General features: G+C 42.3%; 1 protein-coding gene across 11 annotated transcripts in view; it reads right to left on the bottom strand.

The window, feature by feature from the left end:
* Positions 1–5,284: 5,284 nt before the first annotated feature.
* The window catches only part of TACC1 (transforming acidic coiled-coil containing protein 1), an 84,246-nt gene continuing 67,689 nt past the window's right edge, over positions 5,285–21,841 (bottom strand). For 10 of the 11 annotated variants that reach the window (XM_032837930.1, XM_032837932.1, XM_032837934.1 and 7 more), the window contains 7 exons: positions 15,364–15,489; positions 13,698–13,774; positions 12,265–12,308; positions 10,274–10,434; positions 9,182–9,288; positions 6,509–6,629; positions 5,285–5,464 (listed from right to left, as the gene is read on the bottom strand). In XM_032837930.1, coding sequence (XP_032693821.1) covers positions 5,396–5,464; positions 6,509–6,629; positions 9,182–9,288; positions 10,274–10,434; positions 12,265–12,308; positions 13,698–13,774; positions 15,364–15,489 — 705 coding nt within the window. In that variant the 3' untranslated portion in view covers positions 5,285–5,395. Of the gene's footprint in view, positions 5,465–6,508; positions 6,630–9,181; positions 9,289–10,273; positions 10,435–12,264; positions 12,309–13,697; positions 13,775–15,363; positions 15,490–21,841 lie in introns of those variants that run through there. The other variant, XM_032837935.1, reaches the window with a different exon arrangement.

The raw sequence follows: 21,841 nt of genomic DNA, 5'->3' as shown, positions 1-21,841 counted from the left end.
GATCAGTGCCACCTCCTCTATCGTTTCCCAGGACTCCTCCTGCTGGTTCAGGAGCACACTAGTGAGAAACTGTTTTTAGGAACTTTGCAGGCTGCAGCGTCTTATGATGCGGCCAGCAGTGCTCTGACTCTCCTTAGTGGGTCTCCCACCAAGCTGTGAAGTGGAGCCATAGCTACTCTTTTAATTGATCTTTTCCTGCAATAAAACTCATGAAGTCTCCTGCCCAGGCCCCTCTCCCCTTAAGCACAGAGGTGGCCAGGCCAGTACTGAAAAAGTTTTTCCTAGTGTTAACCTAGAAGAAACACAAAACGTGAACTCTTTTCTGTGGGCTGTTCTGCAATATTTGCACAGTCTGGGCTTATCCTGTGTCTGTCACCAAGTCCGAGAGCTTGAACGGACTTAGGTTCCCAGGACTTGAAAAATGCCAGGGCAGACATGCAGTCTCTAAGCAAAACCAAGAAGCACGCGATTAAAAACTTTGTTTGCACAGATGCGAAGGCATGGAAATTTATACAGCAAGGTCTGAGTTCCAAAGTTTGTTTGTTTTAATTACACACCCAACCAAATGCATAAAATTTCACAAAATGAGTGTCATGAAAATGTCATCTGTTCTATTTTTAGCCTGAAATATGGAGCTCTGAAAAGCAGGGCTGTCATAAATTTTCACACTTGGGGATAAGATGACTTCTAACCAGGGGGAAAAACACTCCCACACCCAGATCTAACAGTGGTAAACAGTTTTTATTCAGGCAATGAAACATGGAAAAAAATATATTAGTAATCATTATAATAATTTCATTTGTGTGAGTATAACTTTTACAAATATTTACCTGACATATAAAAGGGAAAGTACTGTGCATATAAAATTTATGTAGATGATTATTCCACACAACACAATCCTGATAGCAGTAGTCGGTGCAGCATTCGCTCCTTGGGACGACAGGCTCCTCGCACACGGCTCGGCGCCTGTGGGGACACGGCAGAAGCACGTGTGCGGCTGACATTGACTTGTTGGCACATGAGTACAAATGGGCATCTACTGGCAAACACACGCTTGCTAACAGCAACACTGAAAGGTTTACTGCTGCCTCTGAGGTTTAAAGGAATGCCTGGATCCTGTCCCCCTGGGTGACCAGGATGGCGTGGAAGCCGTGCATGTGGCCAGTGACCCGCAGGTGGCCCTGCATCTGGACTGGGCGCGGTCCCGGAGTTCACATCCGTCCACGTCCACGTGGAAATTACTGAGAGAGCATCTGCTAACAATGGGACCAGGAGGCACTCTGTGTATGTTTCAGATACCACTGAAAGGCAGAGGGGGACAAAGTGACACCTTCACGGCCCTACGGTGAAGAGTGGATACAGGGGGAGTTCAACCCACACCTCAGCTCTGTGCCTGGCCTCCTCCACACGAGTTGGAACCATTACTTGGACTGCCACAGGCCAGCGTCACACGCGACACCTCCATGTTAGAACTATAATCAGAATATATATATATACGTAATAGCTGTAACCATATTACAGTTAATAAAGTCATTCCTTAGGAATCTTGTTTGTCCAAATCTAACTGCATGCTAAGAGGCACAGAAATGGGATCGCATTTGGACGAAGAACTACGGAAAGTGCAATCTTTAGTCTCCGGAATGCCGGCTCTGGGCACAAGGGCGTGGGTCTTCCCTGGAAATGCTGCCATTGACATCATCTTCCAGGGAGACCCTTAGAGAGAAGTGTGTAGTGTATCAGTTCCTTTACCTGTACTAGGCGGGAGACTCAAGGTTTGAGAGATACATTGCTCTTCCAAAGCCACTGGAATGTGGAGGCCAGTCAAACCTTTTTGGAAGAAGTCTCCTCAAAATGCTACTTCTTTAAAATCTTTGAAGAAGATGACTTCTTAGACCTTTGGCTTGGCATTCTGGGATTCCCAGACTATATTTTATTCTTTAATAAGCAAATAATAATCTGTTATCTTTTAAATTCTTTAGAATATATACATCTTTCCTTTAAAATCCTTTGCCTAAATCATTTACTCTTTCAACACCTAGTTTCTCTCGTAAGCTCGCACGGTCACAGACTACAGAGGAACGACAGTCGTGTGCACGACTTGGGAGACGGCTACCAGTTGTGGTGGAGAACCAGAGGAAATAAACAGGGAGCATTAGAGCTTCTGCCCCCCAAAAAAGGGAGTGCTGAATCATCTCTGACCACAGCACACCAGACTTACCAATGCCAGCTCTTTAAAACTCTATTCTGAGCTGCAAAGCCACCACTGGGTCCTCCGCTACCTGCCTTGACTGAAAATGCGTGCTTCACTCTGGCTGCTTAGTCAGCCCAGGAATGTTCTGGGCACTTGATGCTCCCCGTGTATAAACAGTGCTAATGCAGGGCTGTCTAATAAATAGCTAAGTATCTGTGTGAGGGTTGCACAAAGTGTGGGACAGGAAGGAAGGCTAACTGGCTGGAAAGAAAATTCAGCCTGAGCTAGCCTCCAAAATGAAACGTAAATCTCCCCTTAGATTCCATATCATTCTGGAAGGCTGCCAGAGCCTCAGAGTTTTTCACCATCATGTGCTTCTGCACTTCCTAATTTGGACTGGGTCTGAAGAAGCTAGAAACCACGTGAGAAAAATGGGCTTCTCAATATTTCCAGAACAGTTTTACAGAACAAAAGGTTTGGACAGGTCACTTCACCAGAAGCTTCTCCAAATAAAGTAAATCTCAGGAGGGCTGACCAACCAAGTGACAAACTGTTCAATCTGTCTTATACTAAATCTTCCCATTAAAATACTTTTAGATAAAGACTACCTATCTACACTTTGGCAAGGTCAAAAACTTGAGAAATAGCTCTGGGTTCAGAGTCTCAACAAGACTGATCACCTAATACCCCCATACCTATCTGGGACAGCAGCTTCCTTTCACCTTCCCTTCCCACTCTTGTTAATGGGGTTTATTACCGCCCACCTAACAACTCAAGAGCCCTAACATGCTTTGAAGCAAAATTCTAGGCTATGTTCTTACTCTTTAGAATTTTGTAAGTTTTTTTTTTCTCTTGCTTATTTTTAAAGAAAAACAAACATACTTCTTTCTGCCCAGGATATGCTCTCGATGTACCAGCTGAACAAGCTACATTTTTCTTCTTGTTGGAGAATATCCACCTATTAAGTGAGAAGGAAGAACATTCCCTTGTAATGGCCGTTGGCTGAGAAGCCACTGGCAAACCTGGCTTAACCAGGGCCCTTTCGTGGTCCTTGGGCAGCAATCTCACTTAACTGGGGTCTTTTTAGGGGGCATCTTCCACCAGCGTGCTAGGGAAGGATTGTCGTCACCTTGGTTTTAACACACAGCTACTTTTTTTACATACATAAGAAGCCTAAATGGAGGACTATGGATTTAGAATGGAGACCACTATAAAAGCCTTTCGTGCTTAAAACAGATCAATATAAAACAAATAAACGTGGATAGCTCAGCAAAACACAGCAGCAAAAAGGTTTAGCAACACTTCTTTCTGCAAAATGCAAAGTGAATTTCCCTAGTAGTGGAGGACTGAGAGACATCAGTTCCACCAACTGGAGACACTCATACATCGTGGACACTGTGACTACAGCATCGCACTCACACTGAAGCACAGCGACTGCTTTCAACGCCCAAATGATTGTCAAGTCACTTCTCCAACCACAGATCACTTCAGTTGTTCTTTTTTTGTACAAAATATTAAGACAGTAGGCTTTAAAATACAGCCTAAGCACCAATTACGATAAATGCATATTGGTAAGACGTGACTTCTAGCTTTAAAAGACATTATGGACCTCTCTGGGGCTAACGATTGCACCATGTGAATAGTACACTGCTAAAGAAAAATGCATTTTTCAAGATCTACAGAGGTTCTCCACTAGGCACAATTCATTGCTGAAGTTGGATCATGCAAGAGTTTTTACAAGAAAGGTACGAAAACTTACATGTACTGAATATAGTGCATATCACCATGAAGACTTTCAGGGTGTAAGATTAAGACAAAAGAGTGCTTTCAAACACTGCATGGATTTGGTTCTGCCCACCAAATGGAAGGGAGTTCACTTGTGTTACATGGAAAATGTCCGTCTTGGGGCGAATAGTCCCATCACCCTGACCCATGTCCAGGAAGAACTTGAGAAATTTGGTTTGTGAGTATGGTTTTGCTCCCTGCGCTCCTCTCCTCCAGGATCCAAATGCTCTTTGTTTAACAATATTCAAAATGTGCTGATTTTTGGAGTGGCTCACAGGATTTTTATAGCCCATTTTATTAAACACTCTATTAAGTTTGAAAGGATTTTTTGCCTTAAAAAAAAAAAATCTGAAGAACAATGCATCGCACTCATAAAAACTCAACTGTTTCCTCACCTAACAATCACTAGTAGGGTTACAGTTACCTTCTAACTCAATGAGATCGCCTAAGCCTTTTACAAGTAGATTTTCTTTGTATATTTCAAATAGAAAGATGATGAAGAGTCAATGCTGATTTTGTAGCAACAAACAGAAGCAGAGGAGATAGAACGGCTCTGGGACAGACTTGCCAAACCTTGGCTTGGAGGGAGTCCCGCCAGCGCTGCCCTTCGTGCAGTCTGGGGACTGACCCCAAAGGGGCCACACATGTCAGGGCTGAGGAGTGTTCAAATACCAGGGCAACGAAACACTGTGGCAAAAAGTCTTCCCCAGATGTAAAACCCGAGTCTGGGGTCGAACTTCAATTCCCCAAATTCTGAGGTTGGCATTCTGGGCCACGACTCTATCTCAAAACAGGATTTTACATCTATGGAAATACACTCTTGTGTGGAGAAGCTCTTATTTGACTCTGCTTCAGAGGAAAAAACAACAGCATATATATAAGCATATATGTGTATGTGTATGTGTGTGTAGAAACAGGTACTAGTCCCTTCTTGTTTATAAACTAGAAGTAACAATAGGCCAAATTATTTCCTCCCTCAAATAAAACTACCAATGCTGAATGCTAAATTTAAAAGATGAAATAAATAGGTCACTAAAAAATTCAGACAGCTGGTGGACAGAAGATGATCCGAAACAGGAGCCACAAAATCCCAAATTTAACGTGCTTGGAAAAGAAATGACGACTTTTAGAAATGGACTAAAGATAGAGAAATCACGACCCCAAACTTAGCAGCCTGACCAAACCTGTCGGCGGACAATGCTCAGACACCACTCCTCCTGGGACCGTGCAATGCTCTAGGGTTCCTTCCAGGGCTGTTGTGTTGGCAGCAAAGCGGGACAGGCAGCAGTAGGCATGTGCTTTTTAAAGTTTTTTTTTTTTTTTCTCTGCAAAGGGACAATTATTCCTGGATAAGGCAAGATAACTGTGGTTAATAGAAAAGCAGCCAAATGCAGATCTGCTGAGCTAACGGGGGGGAACTCAGTCTGTCTTCCCCAGCTTTGCAATCAGCTCGTCGCAGATTTTCGTTAGTTCCTCGATTTCTTGGTTCTGAAAGACAAACGACATGGTTGTCGGCCACTCCGCATCCTGAGATCAAGGCAATGACAACTAGTCCCAAGACCCGCTATGCTCTGCCTAGACATCCTAGCTCGGTGGTTCGTAACTTTTCTATATCAGAGACCCTTTAAAGAAAGGGACCCTTCTCCCCTGAAAAATGTTCATGAGTTCACAACGTCATGCTTCAGCTGAGCAGGGGATGAGGGTAACCACTGGCCCTCTGCAGCTTGCCCATGAACCTCTTAGTTCTCAAATTTTCTTGTTATCACAGGAATCATCTACGATATTTGTTACAAACACAGGTACCTGGGACCTCACTCAGCCCATCAGCACCTCCAGGGACCTGGAGTCTGAGTATGCCAGGGAACAATGACCCCATCACAGAAACCCTTGTTTTAGCTAAAGGGATGCCATAGGCATGAGTACATAATTGAAGATACAGTAAGAAAAACACCAGAGGCACACACAAAAATGAAGTCTAAGAATCAATAAATAGTGAGAAATAGGGACCTGATTTTTATCTGCCTGCAGCAGAATTTCTCAACCACGGCGCCGCTGACATTTTGGGGTGGGTCAGTGTTTGTAGTAGGGACTGTCCTGTGCATTGTTACATGTTGAGGGGCACCAGCTGTGACAACTTAACATGCCTCCAGACGCTGCCAGTGTCCCCAGGAGGGTAAAAGTGCAGTGAAGGGGCAAGATGCTTTCGTGTATTATGCAAAAAAAAAAAAAAAAAAAAAAAAAAGGAAAGAAAGAAGAAAAGATAGCCTCAAGCCTAAGAAATGTCTGGTCCCCTAAACTTTAGTTAATGCAATTTCCTCTCTGCATCCTGCCTGGGGATGTTTCCGACTCATATGCTTGGGAATTAACAGTCTCCTTGCTTGTGTTCACCTGAATCAGTTCCCAGGAGAGCTGGATCAAAGTGTGGGCAAAAAGACAAGGCTTCTCTTTCATCCAAATCCACTACAAGCTAGCCACTGCCAAGGAGGAAAACCAAGTGCCTCTCTGGTTGTCACACCATACCCCTCTGCGTACCTTCTGCTGAAGGGCTCTTTCCAGGGACTCAACCTTCATCTGCTCCTTCCGGAGTCCGGCATGGAGAGCTGCACTCTCAGCCTTTGCTTTTGTTCGAACCTGAGCAATCTCTTCATTGGCTCTGTTTGTGGCATTTTGTTTGCAGAATAAAGGGACAAGAAGCACCTGGTTAGTCATTGGCCATAGCTAAGGAGTCAAGATGCTAACCGCTGACATTTGTGAAACACAGACTAAAAGAAATGACAACACAAGGGAAACATCGGTAACTTAAACCATTCAATTTAAATTTATAAATATTCAATTGACACACAACTGCTAAGGACATTTCCAAGGTGCAAACCAGTGGTGGAATTAATCTCATAGGCCATAGTGAGTTCAAAATTTATGTCATCAGAAAATGGAATCATGTGACAGTTTCTACAGCAATCTTAGATTTTTTTTTTTTTAGCTTAGGACAATAGCAGGCAGGGTCATCTGTGGGACTGTCACAGCTAGAGTCAGGACATGAACCACTGACATCTATGACACTAGAATTTAAAGTGACTTTATTAATGAGATACAAAAGAAATTTTAAAAACTATATGTCAATTGATAAATAGCCAATTAATTGATGACAGGATGCTAAGAATGCATTAGTCAGAAGCATGAAAATTTAAATGATAAACTTTTAAATTTATCAGCTTGGCAAATTAACCAGGATGATCTTATTCTGTGATGGCCGAGGTGCCAGGAAACAGGTTCACCAGCTGCTGGGGGAAGCAAAAGCTGGTGCTGTCTTTGTGGAGGGGATATGGCTGCAACTATTGTGATTTAAAATGCATACATCTTCTGACCCAGCAATTCCCTTGAAGTAACATATCCACAGCGATACTCCCACTTTGCACAATTGTGTACACAAGGATGTTCACATTTCATTGTTTGCAATGGAAAAAAAGTATGAAACTATCTAAACGCCCATCGGTAAAGGAATGGGATCATCCTACAACCTAATAAAAATAACTAGATGGAACTGCATGTTTTGAGATGGAAAATGGTCATGACATACTATTAAGTGAAAAAGGAAATGTGTATTTTATGACTCCGATATTATGAAAAAAAGTCTAAAGCCATTTTGGGTAGTATTTGGAAAGGCACAAAGAAAAAACTGGAAGAATACATTATAAACTTTTGGTAGCAGCACCTCTGGGAGCAAGAAGGAAAGAAGGGAACTTGAAATGATTTACAAATATGAAGAGAGAGAGGAAAATGTACAAGTAGGTATTACGTTTTAGTTAAAAAATAAAGTTGGAAGCATTCTTGAGACTATTCCTCAGGACAAATTCCAAATGTGCTGGACTTAAGGGTTAAAAGAAAATAAATGAAGTCATAAAAGTGTTAGAAGGAAAACATGGGAGAATATTTCATATTCAGCCCAGAGAAGATCTTTGTTACCACAACAGAAAATCCTGAGTAAAAGAAGTGACTGACAAACTTCACTACAGAAAAATAAATTCCTGCACATCAAAAAACACTAGAAGGCAAGAGACAAATTAGAAAAATCATTTACAACTCATATCACAAAGAGCTGGCCTCCTTAGTGTATAAATGTAATAATATATTTATATATATAATATATAAACTGACAATAGAAAACCGGGCAAAGAATAGAATCACTCACGGTAAGGCTAGTATAGGTATAGACAGTTGCTAAAATATGTTCAATTTTACTCATAAGATAAACACAATCAAAACTACATTGAATAAAATAAATGCTCTATTTGCTTATCAAAAAAAGAACCCCCCCAACTAAACTGAAATACCACCTTTATCAATTGGATTTGCAGAAAACCGAAAATGTGGTCTGTTGGCTAAGCCGTAGGGGGAAGAGAAGCTCTTGTACTTCATATAGGGATAAACTGATGAAAGCCGAATGAGGGCAATTTGACAACACTTATCATAATTACAAATTCGTATATTCTTTGGCCCAGTAATTCCTTTCCAGCATACAGATAGCTCACCAAATGCATGCCAAATGATAATAATCCAAGGTTCCTTATAGCAGCCCTGTTTGTAGTGGATGGGAAATAACCTGAGTGTCCCATAGAAGAGGGGTTTGGTTAAAGAAATGACACATTTCAACACTGGCACACCATATGGCTGTTAAGAAAAATACAGAAGTTCTTCATGGATTGCTATGGAAGGATTTCCAAAATGCACTGTTAAATGAAAAAAAAACTATGCTGTCATTTGTATAGCAAAGGGAGAGTCTTACCACAATAAAAAAAAAAACAACCATGGTGATCACATGGTGTGTTGGAGGTGTTAGTTAAGGCTACTGTTGTGCGATATATAGAGCAAATCAACAGGTTGTACACCTTAAACTTGCACAACCATTTATGTTCATTATACCTCCATAAAGCTAGAGGAGAGGGAGGCCAGAGGAAAAGGGATGGGGTGAGAGAGAGATAATGTGTACCTTTTTATTCTTTTTAATTTTGAACCATGTGAAGATTCTACCTATTCAAAAAAATTAAATAATAAAGCGCATGCATGAGCGCGCGCACACACACACACACACACACACACACACCAATGCAACCTGGAGTTGCCAAACAAGGTTGAGGGCTTTTTTGGCCTTTTTCAGTCTTCCCACCACACCATGAACCGTGAAACAGATTTACTGCAAGCTCTCACTTGTCTAGTTTTTCTTCTGCGTGGATCTTCAGAGCCTGGTATCGCTGTTCCTCTTGTTTAACTCTGGCTAAGTAATCCTGAGCACATTTTTTCAAGGCTTCTTCATTCTGTTCCAAAGTGACAATTTAAAATAAAAGGAACTGGTCATTTTATTTTTCTCCTACTCAGTGACAAATCATGTACCAGAGTTTTTTTAAAAACGAGAAAAGCTAATTAATTCAGATGCCTTTAGGTTATACTCCATGATAATTCAAAACAGGCACAACTAATTCTTACTGAAGAAATTCTAGATAATTTCTTCATGTATAAATTTTCAAAACATAGTAAGTTTCAGTTATACCAATACACCCAGTTTAGGGAGGCCGTCATTCAAAAGTGAATGGCAGGGGTGCCTGGCTGGCTTAGTCAGTAGACCACGTGACTCTTGACCTTGGGGTTGTGAATTCAAGCCCCATGTTGGCTATAGAGATTATTTTAAAAAATAAATCTTATAAAAAGAAAGAGCTAAAAAAAAAAAAAAAGGCTCAAAAGTGAATGTCAATCTCAGTCCCCTTTTAAGTAAGTTGGCCATTTTCATTTTCATTTTACTATGAAGAAAAAAAAAGAATTTCACTGCTATAAATGTGTCTTATTGATGGCATGTAAATAAGGTGAATAGAATCAATATGCCCACTTACATGTACATTTAAAACATTACACTTATTTTCCTCTAGAATATGTAGCCTGAATTTTTCAGCGCAAATATTCCCTTTTCTTATTTAAATTAAATTGGTAAATTACCAAAACAATTTCTAGAATTCTCCTAAGGTCTGAGGGTTCCACTTCTACTACACTCCATGCCACACTCTGGCTATGGCCTGACCCAGGAGGGGAATGACCAAGACAGGCCACCTGGTGGGCCAGATGCCTGAACCACCACAGAAAGAGAAAAGGGGACAGAAAAACCAGCCTTCCCTGGAACAGAAGATACAAGGCCAATGAAATACAGACCCCAATCACCTATAGGTTAGCCACATGTTTGGCATATATGTTTAAAGTTCCATTACTGAGAAAATACACTACTAAGGAGACAAAAGGAAAAGGACATGCTACCTTCTTGAACCCTTCCAGAACACCTTTCAGGTTCTCGTATCTCCTGAAGAGATCAGAAAGGGACCTTTCCACAGAATTAAGGTCAGCCAGGGCCTGCTCCTTCTCCATGGTCAGTTGCTGGAAGCTTTTCTGAGAGGTCATAGTTGTCCTCTGTTCATCTTCTGTGAACCACAATCAAAAGTAAAGGCAGATTCACACAACAGATGGTTATCAGCTGCTCTCTGTGAGCTAAGCCGTAGTCTTGGTGGGGGGACCCAACAGTGGACATAACAAAGTTCCTCTCAAGGACTTACGTTAGTGGCAGATTCAGATAGTGACAATGATGGGGGAAAACCAAAGCAGAAAAAGAGGTCACTCTATTTGCTTTTTCAAATAGAGTGACCTCTCTCAGAGGAAGGATTTGAACAGGGACGCAAAGAAGCCGAGGGTGGGAGCCATGCAGCTACCCAGGAGGAGAATATCCCAGCAGGGGAACAGGTGTGGCAAAGGACATATGCTCAGAGGCATGAGGTGATATGGACTGTAGAAAGTATGATTTCAGTGCTTAAGTAGAGAAAGATTCAGGTAGTCAGTCAGTCCTGACAATACTGGCTACAGAGTTATCTCTAAATTAAAGGCAGGAGCACTGACCATCATCATTTTGTAAAAGGTATCAGTGCGTTAGATACAGAGAAAAAGTACAACTTGCAGCGGAGTAAGGACTGCACCCAAACGAAGACCCTATCCAGGAGTACTGTGATGTGGGTTGGCCATCAACCTTCTGGGGGCCAGGTGGAAGGGTTTTCACAAAATTCAAGCATTTGCTAGTCTCTACAATGAACCTAACCATGGCTGACGCTCATTACTTGTGGACTGTGTATTTGTGAATTCATCTACTTGCTACAATTTATATGTAAACCCACAACCAGTCCTTCTGCTACATTTCTGGTCACGCGCAGAGGGGCAGAAAGTGTCAAGTCACTTGATGTGCACATTCTTGTCTAAGGCTAAACCGGCCGACATGTTGCCTCCTTGTTTCATACTGTAACAAGTGTCCTTTTCAGTCTATTTAGTATCATGATTTTGTATTTTTGGGCTTCCTGTGGGTGATTCTGTTGCCTAAAATGGTCCCTGAGTCTACGTGGTGCTGAGGTGCTGTCAAGGGCTTTGAAGAGCTAGAAGGCTGCGATGTGCCGTATGCAGAAAATACCTTCATGAGATCATCTTCATTCAGCGATGATCTATAGCACTGCAAGCCATGAGTTCAATGTTAATGAATCAGCATTAAATCAAATGTCTTCAAACAGAAATACACATGAGACAAGGTTATGTACTGACAACGATGTTGTGACCTGAGGCCCACAGGAACCTCCCCTGTACTTCCCCTAAAGCAACAGCTCAGTATTTGCTATCTCAGTGTTTGTGGGAACTTTGTGTGACAGAACCACTGCAAACAGTGAGAATCAACTGAATCTAAAGGACGGACAAGTGGAAGCTTGAGTTCTGATCTGAAGATCATCTATGCAGGGACGCCTGGGTGGCTCAGTGGGTTAAGCCACCACCTTTGGCTCAGGTCATGATCCCAGCAGCCTGAGATGGGGTCCCATATTGGGCTTCTCCTGCTCTGCAGGGAGCCTGCTTCTCCCTCTCCCTCAGCCTCTCCCCCTGCTTGTGTTTTCCCTCTCTCTCTCTCTGTCGAAGAAATAAGGAAAATTAAAAAAAAAAAAAAGAAAAAGAAAAAGAAAAGAAAATCATCTACGGAACCTATGGCTCACACCACAGAAAAAAAAGTCCGGGGTGCCTGGGTGGCTCAGTCGGCTAAGTGTCCGCCTCCTAGCTTTGGCTTAGGTCATGATCTCAGGGTCATGAGATTGAGCCCCAAGTCCGGCTTCCCAGTCAGTGGGAGCCTGCTTGAAATTCTCTCTCCCTCTCCCTCTGTTCCCCCAGTCACGTGTATGCACATACTCGCTCTCAAATAATCAAATAAAATCTTTTAAAAAAAATGTTCTTACCAATCATTTGAGCAATGGTCTTTTCATATTCAGCCACAATTTTCCTTAAAAAAAAAATTATCAGAAGAGAATTTTCAATGGAAATTTGAGAAATGCTGCTCTAAACAATTAAACACATTAACAAACATCATATATGATGTTCAATGAATATCTGAGCGATGTTCAAATGAACAAATTTATATAACCCAGTTATCGGCTTTGGGGCTTTTAATGTTAATGTAAGATTTGTTCATTATTGTTCAAAAAAGATCTCTGAAGATTTTATGTTAACAAGCCTTTCATTCTATTTATTTTATTCTATCTATAGAAAATGCCCTCAATTTCTTTTTGCACCTCATGCAAATGGTCTCAAGGCAATACATTAATTCTGCCTAGACAAATCAATCTTTCACTAAATAAGGGGGTTCCCATTCTTGGGGTTTTTCCTAAAAAGTCTGATCTGAGTTCAGGCTTTCCTGGCCCCCATCCACTCTTTTGGGCAGTCAGTCTCAAGTTCTATTTTACTGTCCTAGTTCCAAAAGCATTTCAATTATTCAAAGACTTTAAAGATCACCCTGTCACATTAACCTTTCTTTTTGGCGAAGTGCAATGAAGTTTCCCTGGCCCTGTCCAGTGAGATAAGGGCTCTTCCTTGTGACCCCTCACTGAAAAATGATGGCTCCCCTGCCTGTCGCTGGTGGTGCCCATCACGTTGGTCCAAGTTTCTTCCGACGGCTACTGTAAGCTAAGGGCAGGGGCTGTCCCCTCCTCTCCACTACACACAGCACAGGACCTCACACCCAGTAAATACTCACAAAGCAAGTAATACAAGAGCTACAAATTCGATTGGGCATAATTAAAATGTTTCTTCATCATTCAAGTGCTGACTGTACAAGTATATAAATTATGCTTTTTCTTCTTTTTCCATACCATTTTTAGTTATTTCATAGCTTATAACTCTCCTTTCTAGGGAATGAACAGCAAAAAATAAAAAAGATTTCAATTTAAGATCAACCAATTTTGTTTCCCCTTAACATGCTTTTTATAATCTACTTGGTAGTTAGGAAATTTGAAGCCATCATGCATAACTGATTTTTAAAAAGTGTAACAAATCATATTGCCTCCATAACTGAATATGTCAATAAATCTTATTATTCTGTAGTTTAAGTGGATTTTTCACACAAATTGATGTCTCTTCAAAAGCTAAGAATTATGTGGGTTCTGCTTACTCGCAATGTTCTTGACAACCCACAAGAGGCTACAGTATTTGAATAACTGGTCAGCAACACTCATGAAATGACATTGCCAATCACAAATTAAGGTGAAATATCAATGCTGTCTAGTTCTCAACAGTTGGTTCTGTGATAAGCAAATACTGTCATTACTACATTTATATTAAATCTAACAAAGCATAATAAAGGTATCCAACCCCTCCCCCAAACCTCTCGTCTAACCTCATCTCCAAGACTTCTTGTCGGGTTTCTTCGTATTTTTTCTTCCATTCATTTGCTTCAATTTCCTTAGTGATTATCTAAATTATAATAGAGATAAAGCTTGGTTTACCTACTGAATCTAGGTAGGTAAACCTAGATGAATTTAAGTTTGAATTTAAGATTGGAAACTGAAAACACACAACCAGATCCATCCCAAGACATTCAAGCTACACTGGGAATATTGACCATCAACATCTGTGTATAATGCGCACAAGCATTTGGAAAAATGTCCTCTCTGCCCCATAGGATGGTGGAAATGTAGCCACCAAAGTAAAGGTGAACAGAACATCTCCCAGGAAAGTTCCAAGTGATAATCACCATCTCTAGGAATTTTACCCAGGTCCAGGGTCCAGGGTCTGCCTCCCAACTCTGCAGACCCAGAACCTTGATTCGGACAGGACACCAAAAGAAAAGCCATCAGCCTGGCCGAGACTCACCTTAATCAAATACTAGTTTTACTTAGGATAAGAAGCAGAACTATGACAGCATCGGAGCATGACAAGCACATTCTCCTTTACATAGATTTCTGAGCATGGGCAATAATGGAGTCATAACTAGGGGCTCAGAAGTTCAAAGCCTCTAGCCAGATGCACCTGTACCTCACTGTAGGCGGGCTCTTGCTCCTCAGACCAGCACCCAAATCCCTGTGTGGGACACCCTTACTAAATCATTACCTCAAACTCCATGTGCCTGGACAAAGCCTCGAGGGGCATCACTGTTCTTTTATTATACTTCTCCATGCTTTTTTCTTCCTAATTGATACATTCTTTATTTTGGTGCCTTTAATCAGAATCTCAATCACCTAGTAGCCAGCCCATCTGCTTCAGGCGTCAAGGCACATTCTTGCTCTGCTCCATTAAGCAGTCATCCCATTGTTTCACTCTTGGGAGGAAGATGAGGTCATTTTTCTCATTGACAAGATTTTGGTAGGACTTCCTCACCACTGCTCCCAAGTTTTGACTATAGGATCAGCTGACATCCCTCCTTATCAACCTAATGCTATTTTGTGAGGTTCTTAACTACTCTTATTGTATTATAAAAATAACATCGCTACACTAAGGGAATTTCCCTTCTTTAAAAAAAAAAAAGGGTGAAATCATCAAGAGACACATAAGGCAAACACATAAAATACAGCACAGAAACATAATGCGAGAGGGTAGTAACTGACTAAGAGCGCAGGACTGTGTCTTTCATTTTTTTCTGATCACCCAGGAAAGGCCTAGCAGTAATCTATTTTGAACAGAGGCTGTTCAAGAGACACAGGAAAGGAATTTAAGAGTGATCTGTTTAATTAAAGAATGGATCAAAGTGGGAAGCAATTTTATATTATTGCAAGTCTGTTAAATGAAGGCACTGATTTAGCTACATATGTGGGAAGAGTTGGCAGAATTCGACATTTAAAAAACTTCAAGGCTGAAAGATAAAGAAGCGTGGTTAGCTTTCTCCCTGGGACTACTGCACTGATGAGAGTTTTACAGGGAGCCCTTTCTGTGAGCTACACAAGCTGAGGAAATAAGAACTTCCAGCTGGGGATAACTCAAGCCAAACAGAGATGGGATCTCCCTGTGGGCACATGGGTTTCACAAAGACAGGGAGTGATAAGTGGACAGAACACGAGGACCTTTACCTCTTCTCTGATGAGGGTGAGCACAGCTGTCTTATCTGATTCACTGAGGCAGATGCCATCCAAGGGGCTCTCTCCTCCACAGGCCACAGACACGGGGGCCTTCTCCAAAGAGGACTCCAACAGTCCCTGAGGGGGCAAGAAGTTACACTTAATACCTCCAGTTTTCAGATTGCCAACCCCAAGCATCCTTCAATAACTTCCTCGTTACTCAATTGATTACAATGTTTAAAAACATCTTTGAAGACAAAAACACAGCAGGGGAAGCTTTCAAGAAAAAAAAATTAAAATAAAACCTAGTTACAGTAATACCTAAAGGAAAAAGTACTCAAATGAATATGGGGATGAGGGGAGCAAGTTAACTTCCATTTAACAGAGGGCCCAGTGAAGTTTTCTTCTTATCCAAAAAGGAGAAAGTGCAATTATCACAGTGACCAGTCACCGAAGAATCACATGCATGAAAAGGAAAAATGTCTCATTTTTCAGGGGGTTTCTGGGGATGATGCATTCCATGTAACTTTTCCCAAAATAAGTATCAACTTTCAAACACTGAAATAGCAACTTTTAAACATACTGATACTTTCATGTACCTCTTTAGTCACTTTGGATGGAAATGTTTCTAAAATGGACTAGTAACTCTCAGGCCTCAGGAAGTAGAAATGGTGCACACATCTGAAGGCTGATTCCCCTGCCCCTAGCCCCGGAATGATTCAGGGCCACCAGGAACTTCAATTGCTCTGCAGTGACGTCTGGCCCTGACCGAGCGACGCCATCAGGTGGGCAGCGTGAGTGGTCCCTGTACAAAGTGGCCACAGGTAAAGCCCAGATCTATGCCTGCACTTTCACTTTTTTGGATTCTTCCTGGCTGTTAAATTTTTGATGTCCTTCTGATGCAGCAGCTTGCTTTTATGGTAAACTCAGGTTCCAGAAAGCCACAGTGGTGACTATTTTTTCACGTGAACGTGGACTTCATTCTCTGCTCTTTCATACAAGGCATTTTGGGGGCTACTTCCTCCCATCTGTGTAAGTAAACTTTTTTGCATAAATAGGAAAAAAGCTGTTCTAGTAACATCAAAAATGCCAAAGTGACCAAAGTGACCTGTCAATAATCTGAACACTTTTAAGAGTCTGTACCACCAATCAGTTAGTGATTGATTATAATTAATCAGTTCTCTGGTGTCTTGTTTCAACCAAGACGGAACAGAAAGTCCAAAGCCAACTTAGACCAGCAGTTTTTTAAACTTTTCATGGTCACTACAACTCACTGTTTCCCTAGAAAATGCTAAAAAAATTCACACATAATTTTTGCATTTAGCTTCCTGTAGAGGGGCCCGATACAGAAGACCTTGGCTCAGGCCATGGAAACAGGAATGCGAAAGCCACAAGATGGCAGCCCCCGTTTCAAGCAGCATCTGCAGGAAAGCAGCCCACCCTGCTGACAGGAGTTCATGGTCCCCCCCAGAAACACTATCTTGGGGTAGATTCATCATTCATCATTCAAAAGCCATTTGTGGGCAGCATCAAACATGGCCCCTGATGATGCCACCATCCTGGTACTCATCCTCTCATGTCATCTTGTCGCCTTGAGTCTAGACTGGACCTGGGGACTCACTTCTAAAGGGACTACGGTAAAAGCCATGGGATGTCACTTTTGAGATTAGTTTATGAAAAGACTCCAGCTTCCACATTGTGAAGAACTCTCTGTGGAGAGGCCCATGTGGCAAGGAATTGATGTCTCTGCCAACAGCAAGCGAGGACCTGAGACATGCCGACAGCCTTCTGAGTGAGCTTGGAAGTGGCTTCACCCTAAACTGAGCCTGGAGGTGACCACTGCTCTGGTCAATACCTTGACTGCAGCCTGCGTAAGGTCAGAGGCACCCAGCAGAACCGCCCCAGGATTCCAGAGCCAGAAAGGAGGACATCAAAAACGGTCTTGTGGATAATGAATAAACCTCTGAACATCTGAGTCAGCCCATTAACATCCTGTGCCATGCTTCTCCTCAAGAAACTTTCTCATACTCTTGCTTCCCATGTAACTGGCCTACAGGGAGGTAATGCTCTAGGTCAAGCTGACACATTTGGTTCACTTTGTTGTTAAATTTCTGATTCTAAGTTAACACATTTTAAAATCTCTCTTTTGTGTTTTTATTAATTGAAACCAGAATCCACAAGTCAAATCAATTCTAGGAAACAGCTCTCCTATGACCCTCAAGTTAGCAAAATTTTTATTTTGGGAAATAAGCCAAAAGAGTTTTCTTAGTAAGGAAAATATCAGTCTGTTCTAGAGGTTGGCATCTCATTCATTTGTCGAGGGGATAAATGAGTTGTCTGCCCACCTGCTCAACAATTTAATGTGTCTGGAAGAGGCAGCATTCTGAGTGGAGGCAGGTGCTCAGACCTTAGATGGAGGCAGATGCATCCAGATGAGGTCTATCTGCAGCTTGCGGCCCTCCCCTGGTCACTCCCTTCCACCTGGCCATGAGCCGCTCCCCTCATGGCTCAAAATGCAACAGTTCTTACAAGAAATTTATGGCCATGGCCTATTTTAGCCACCTTTTTCAAGAACCCTAGGATTTACCTTTTTATCTTCTTTAGTCCTTTATATTGCTTATCAAACAGCATAGAAAGCCTACAGAATCTACCATCACAAAGAACCGACCAGATCATCTCATCCTGGGCCAGGCAGTCTATTATGTTTAATAAAGATGCTAACCCGATCAAGGAGTCCCAGCCTTCCAAGTGGTCTTGTTTCATGTCCCCTAATCCTGTTCCCTGTTCCCAAAGCATTCACAATTGAGGGCCAAGAAAGACCTGTCTCTAGGGAGCCTGCTTCTGCTGCTGCCCCTGCTTGTGTGCTCTTGCTCTCTCTCTTTGTCAAATAAATAAATAAAAATTTAAAGAAAGAAAGAAAGAGAGGAAGAAAGAAAGAGAGAAAGAAAGAAAGAAAAAGACAGACCTGTCTCTAGACAGTGGAACTCAGTGCAGTCCTGGTTGCAGACTGGCAGTGAGCACAGATGCCACCAAGGAAACCTCTCTGCTCATGTCCTTGCAGTGGAAAAAAGAGCACCATTAGTCTCTCACAGCAAGCTGAGCTCATCCCATCTTTTGTCCTTGAACCCACTTGAGTAGCACCATGCCAGCCACAGCACTCTAACAGAGACATCCTTGGAAAAAACAAAATAACTCAACTTTTAAGAAGTTCAACCCTTCCTAAAAAAAAATAATAATAATAAATTGATGGGCACCTAGGTGCCTCAGTTTAAGCCTCTGCCTTTGGCTCAGGTCATGATCTCAGGGTCCTGGGATCGAGCCCGCATTGGGCTCTCTGCTCCAAGCTCCGCATCAGGAGCCTGCTTCCCCCTCTCTCTCTGCCTGCCTCTCTGCCTACTTGTGATCTCTTTCTCTCTCTGTTAAATAAATAAATGAAATCTTTAAAAAATAAACATAAAAATAAATTGACCCCTAACGGAAAAATGCTGCAGACCAATAGCCGATAGGCAAGATGAGACTGCCCACCCACAACTGATTACTCTGGCCTTAATCCCTTTGCTGTGGCTGCCACCCTGCTGGCAACAAGACTGCAGCAGGAATGCACTTCCAAGAAACAGAGAGGCTTAAACAAGTGAATGCTAGACTAACCAGATTTCTTTTTCAACGTTTTGAACACTGCAATTTCCTTATATGATGCTTATTCCACATTCTAGGAAGTAGAAATTCATTGATTTTGGGAAATTCCACTGGGATTACTTTTAAAAGATCACAACAAAAGATATGTTCTTCAGCAGCTGGCTCCAAAGACAAGTATTCCCCATTTTTCTTTCTTGTTCAGTCTCCCCCGCCCCACTCTTCCTGGCAGCGTCACCCCACCTGACAGTGGCCTAGCACTTTGAGCTCCCATTTTGGCATCAGCACTGCCTTTCACCCCATGACCACTGGGCCAGTAGGTGCTCTCATTTTACGGATGAAGCAGCTGGGTGGCTGGAGGCTGAACCAGACCGTTCACAATGCTGGGGAAGCCACCTAGATCTGCAGCTGCACAGACTAAAGCTTGGTCCACTCGGCACAACCCACACCCATCATGCTTTTGCTATTTTTAGAAACTGAAAATACAAGAAACCACTCCCTTAGTACTTACAAAACTTCTAAAGACACTGGTTTCCCCAAGCACATAAGCAGGGTCTCTTGGTAGCGGTGTGTGTAGTGTCAGCCACTGGTGGGTGGGGACAGCAGGCATCCCTCCCACCCACAGATGAGGAAAGACAGGCAGAAGCCCATGAGCGGCTACGCTGGGATTAGACGACCTGGCTCCCAAAAGAGTGATTCTGTCCAGAAACAAACGTCACTAATGTGTGAGGCCCTTGCGGGGGGACAATGCTCCCGAGACCCTATGTGCTTTGTGTATATCTTCCTTCTACCCATGCTTCCACAGCCGCCCCCTTCACCCATCTACCTTCACATTTGCTCTTCATGTCCTCTAGGGAATCACTATGGGTCTTGGCCTAACAGTGAGTCCTGAAAACAATTTACTAGGACATGCAATCTGCGTTAAAAAATGAAATAGAGGGGGCGCATCGGTGTCTCAGTCAATAAAAGTGTCTGTTTTTGGCTCGGGTCATGATCCCACGGTCCTGGGATGGAGCCCTGAGTCAGGATCCTGGCTCAGTAGGAAGTCTGCTTCTCCCTCTGCCCCTACCGCTTCAACTGCTCATGCTATCTCAAATAAATAAATAAAATCTTTTTAAAAAATGAAATAGAAAAGAAAAATATCAGAATGAATCACATGAAGAAAGGTAGATAGTGTTTTGTGCAATTTGTTTTATATATATATATACGCACATATGTTGTGATGTGTCATTTATATATACATATTAGTCAAGATGCAAAATATATTTTTACTGTGAATTAAGGTAAAGGATGTTTCACTCAGAGCTTCAACTAAATCTTACAGCTTCAACTATCCTGTGTCCTAAAGGCCCTCAAATTATTAAAGATTCTATTTATTTTAGAGAGAGAGAGAGAGAAAGAGGTAAGGGCAGAGGCAAAGGGAGAGTGTCTAAAGCAGACTCTATTTTGAGCTCGGAGTCTAATGCAGAGCTTGATTTCACACCCCTGAGATCACAACCTGAACCGAAACCAAAAATGAGAGGCTTAACCCACTGTAATACCCAGGCGCCCCCTGGGTTGGTTTTAATAGATTTGAAGGCTGGGGCGCCCAGGTGGCTTAGTTAGTTAAGCCTTCGACTCTTGGTTTCAGCTCAGGTGGTGACCTTGGGCCCGGGGATTTAGGCCCGAGTTGGGCTCCGCGTTCAGTGGGGAGTCTGATTAAAGATTCTCTCCCTCTCCCTAACTCGCAAACATGCTCTCTCTAAAATAAGGAAATAAATTTTGGGGTGCCTGGGTGGCTCAATTGGTTAAGCGTCTGACTTTGGCTCAGGGCATGATCTCAAGCCCACCTGGGGCTCCCTGCTCAGTGGGGAGTCTGCTTGTCCCTCTGCCCCTCCCTCTGCTTATGCTCTCTCTCTCTCAAATAAATAAAATCTTTTAAAAAAATGAATATCAATCAATCTTTTAAAAAAATAACAAATAAAGCCAATCCAGGCATTTATTGAACTCATGCTATGTAGTTAGAACAGGCTTCTAGGGGGAAAAAAAAAAAAACAAAAAACAGCCTCTGAGAAATATGGACTTAGAAACTGGTCCAACAGAGTTCTCAAAGCCACAGATCTAAAAATTAACTTCTACAGTTCTGCTCCTCTTTCTGTATTCTTACTTTACTGATTCCTGTGCTCAGCAGAATTTATTGTGGTAGGTGCTAAGGTAGCAGCAAACTGACAGTCATGGTCCCTATCTTCACTAAGCTTATAGTGTTGGGAGGAAGGAAGGGAGAACAAGAAGTGACTCCAAGGGGTAGGTTCACAGAACTGAAAGAAATTGCATATGGTAAGGCAAGAGTCAGATGTGTGAAGAAGAGAGGAGACAGTAGAGGCTGGGGAGAAAGGCAGAGTCCCGGTGCAGAAAGTCACATCAGCCACTAGAAGAGTCTGAACTTATTCTGAAGACAAGGAAAGCCAACCAAGAGATTTAAGCATAGAGTAACAAGATCAGTTTGGTATTTAAAACATTACCTTGGGTTATGTAAAGGGATGAGAGAACAGCCTGGAAACAGGGAGATTGGTTAGAAAACTACAACCATATTTAAAAAGACTGGGGATGGCCACAGGCTGGAGAAACGTCAGTGGGTTTATAATATATGGTTTTTGGACATCAAAACCACAGATTTTGCTTGTGGGAATAAGGGGTAGAGAGGAGCCCTGGGCACCCCATGTTTATGGGGTGGCTTATCAGTAGCACTGACCACTCGGATATTCAAGAAAGGAACCTTGGGTGGCTTTCACCAACTTTCTCTCACCACCACTCCACCCCAGCTACCATGCACATCTCCCAAGTCACCAAAGAGTGATGGTTCTACCTGATAAATCTT

Source organism: Lontra canadensis, unplaced genomic scaffold (assembly GCF_010015895.1).
Source record: "Lontra canadensis isolate GAN:19392208 unplaced genomic scaffold, GSC_riverotter_1.0 scaffold101, whole genome shotgun sequence".
Lineage (NCBI taxonomy): Eukaryota > Metazoa > Chordata > Mammalia > Carnivora > Mustelidae > Lontra > Lontra canadensis.
Note: the sequence above shows the minus strand (reverse complement) of the source record. Positions and strands in the feature narration are given on the sequence as shown.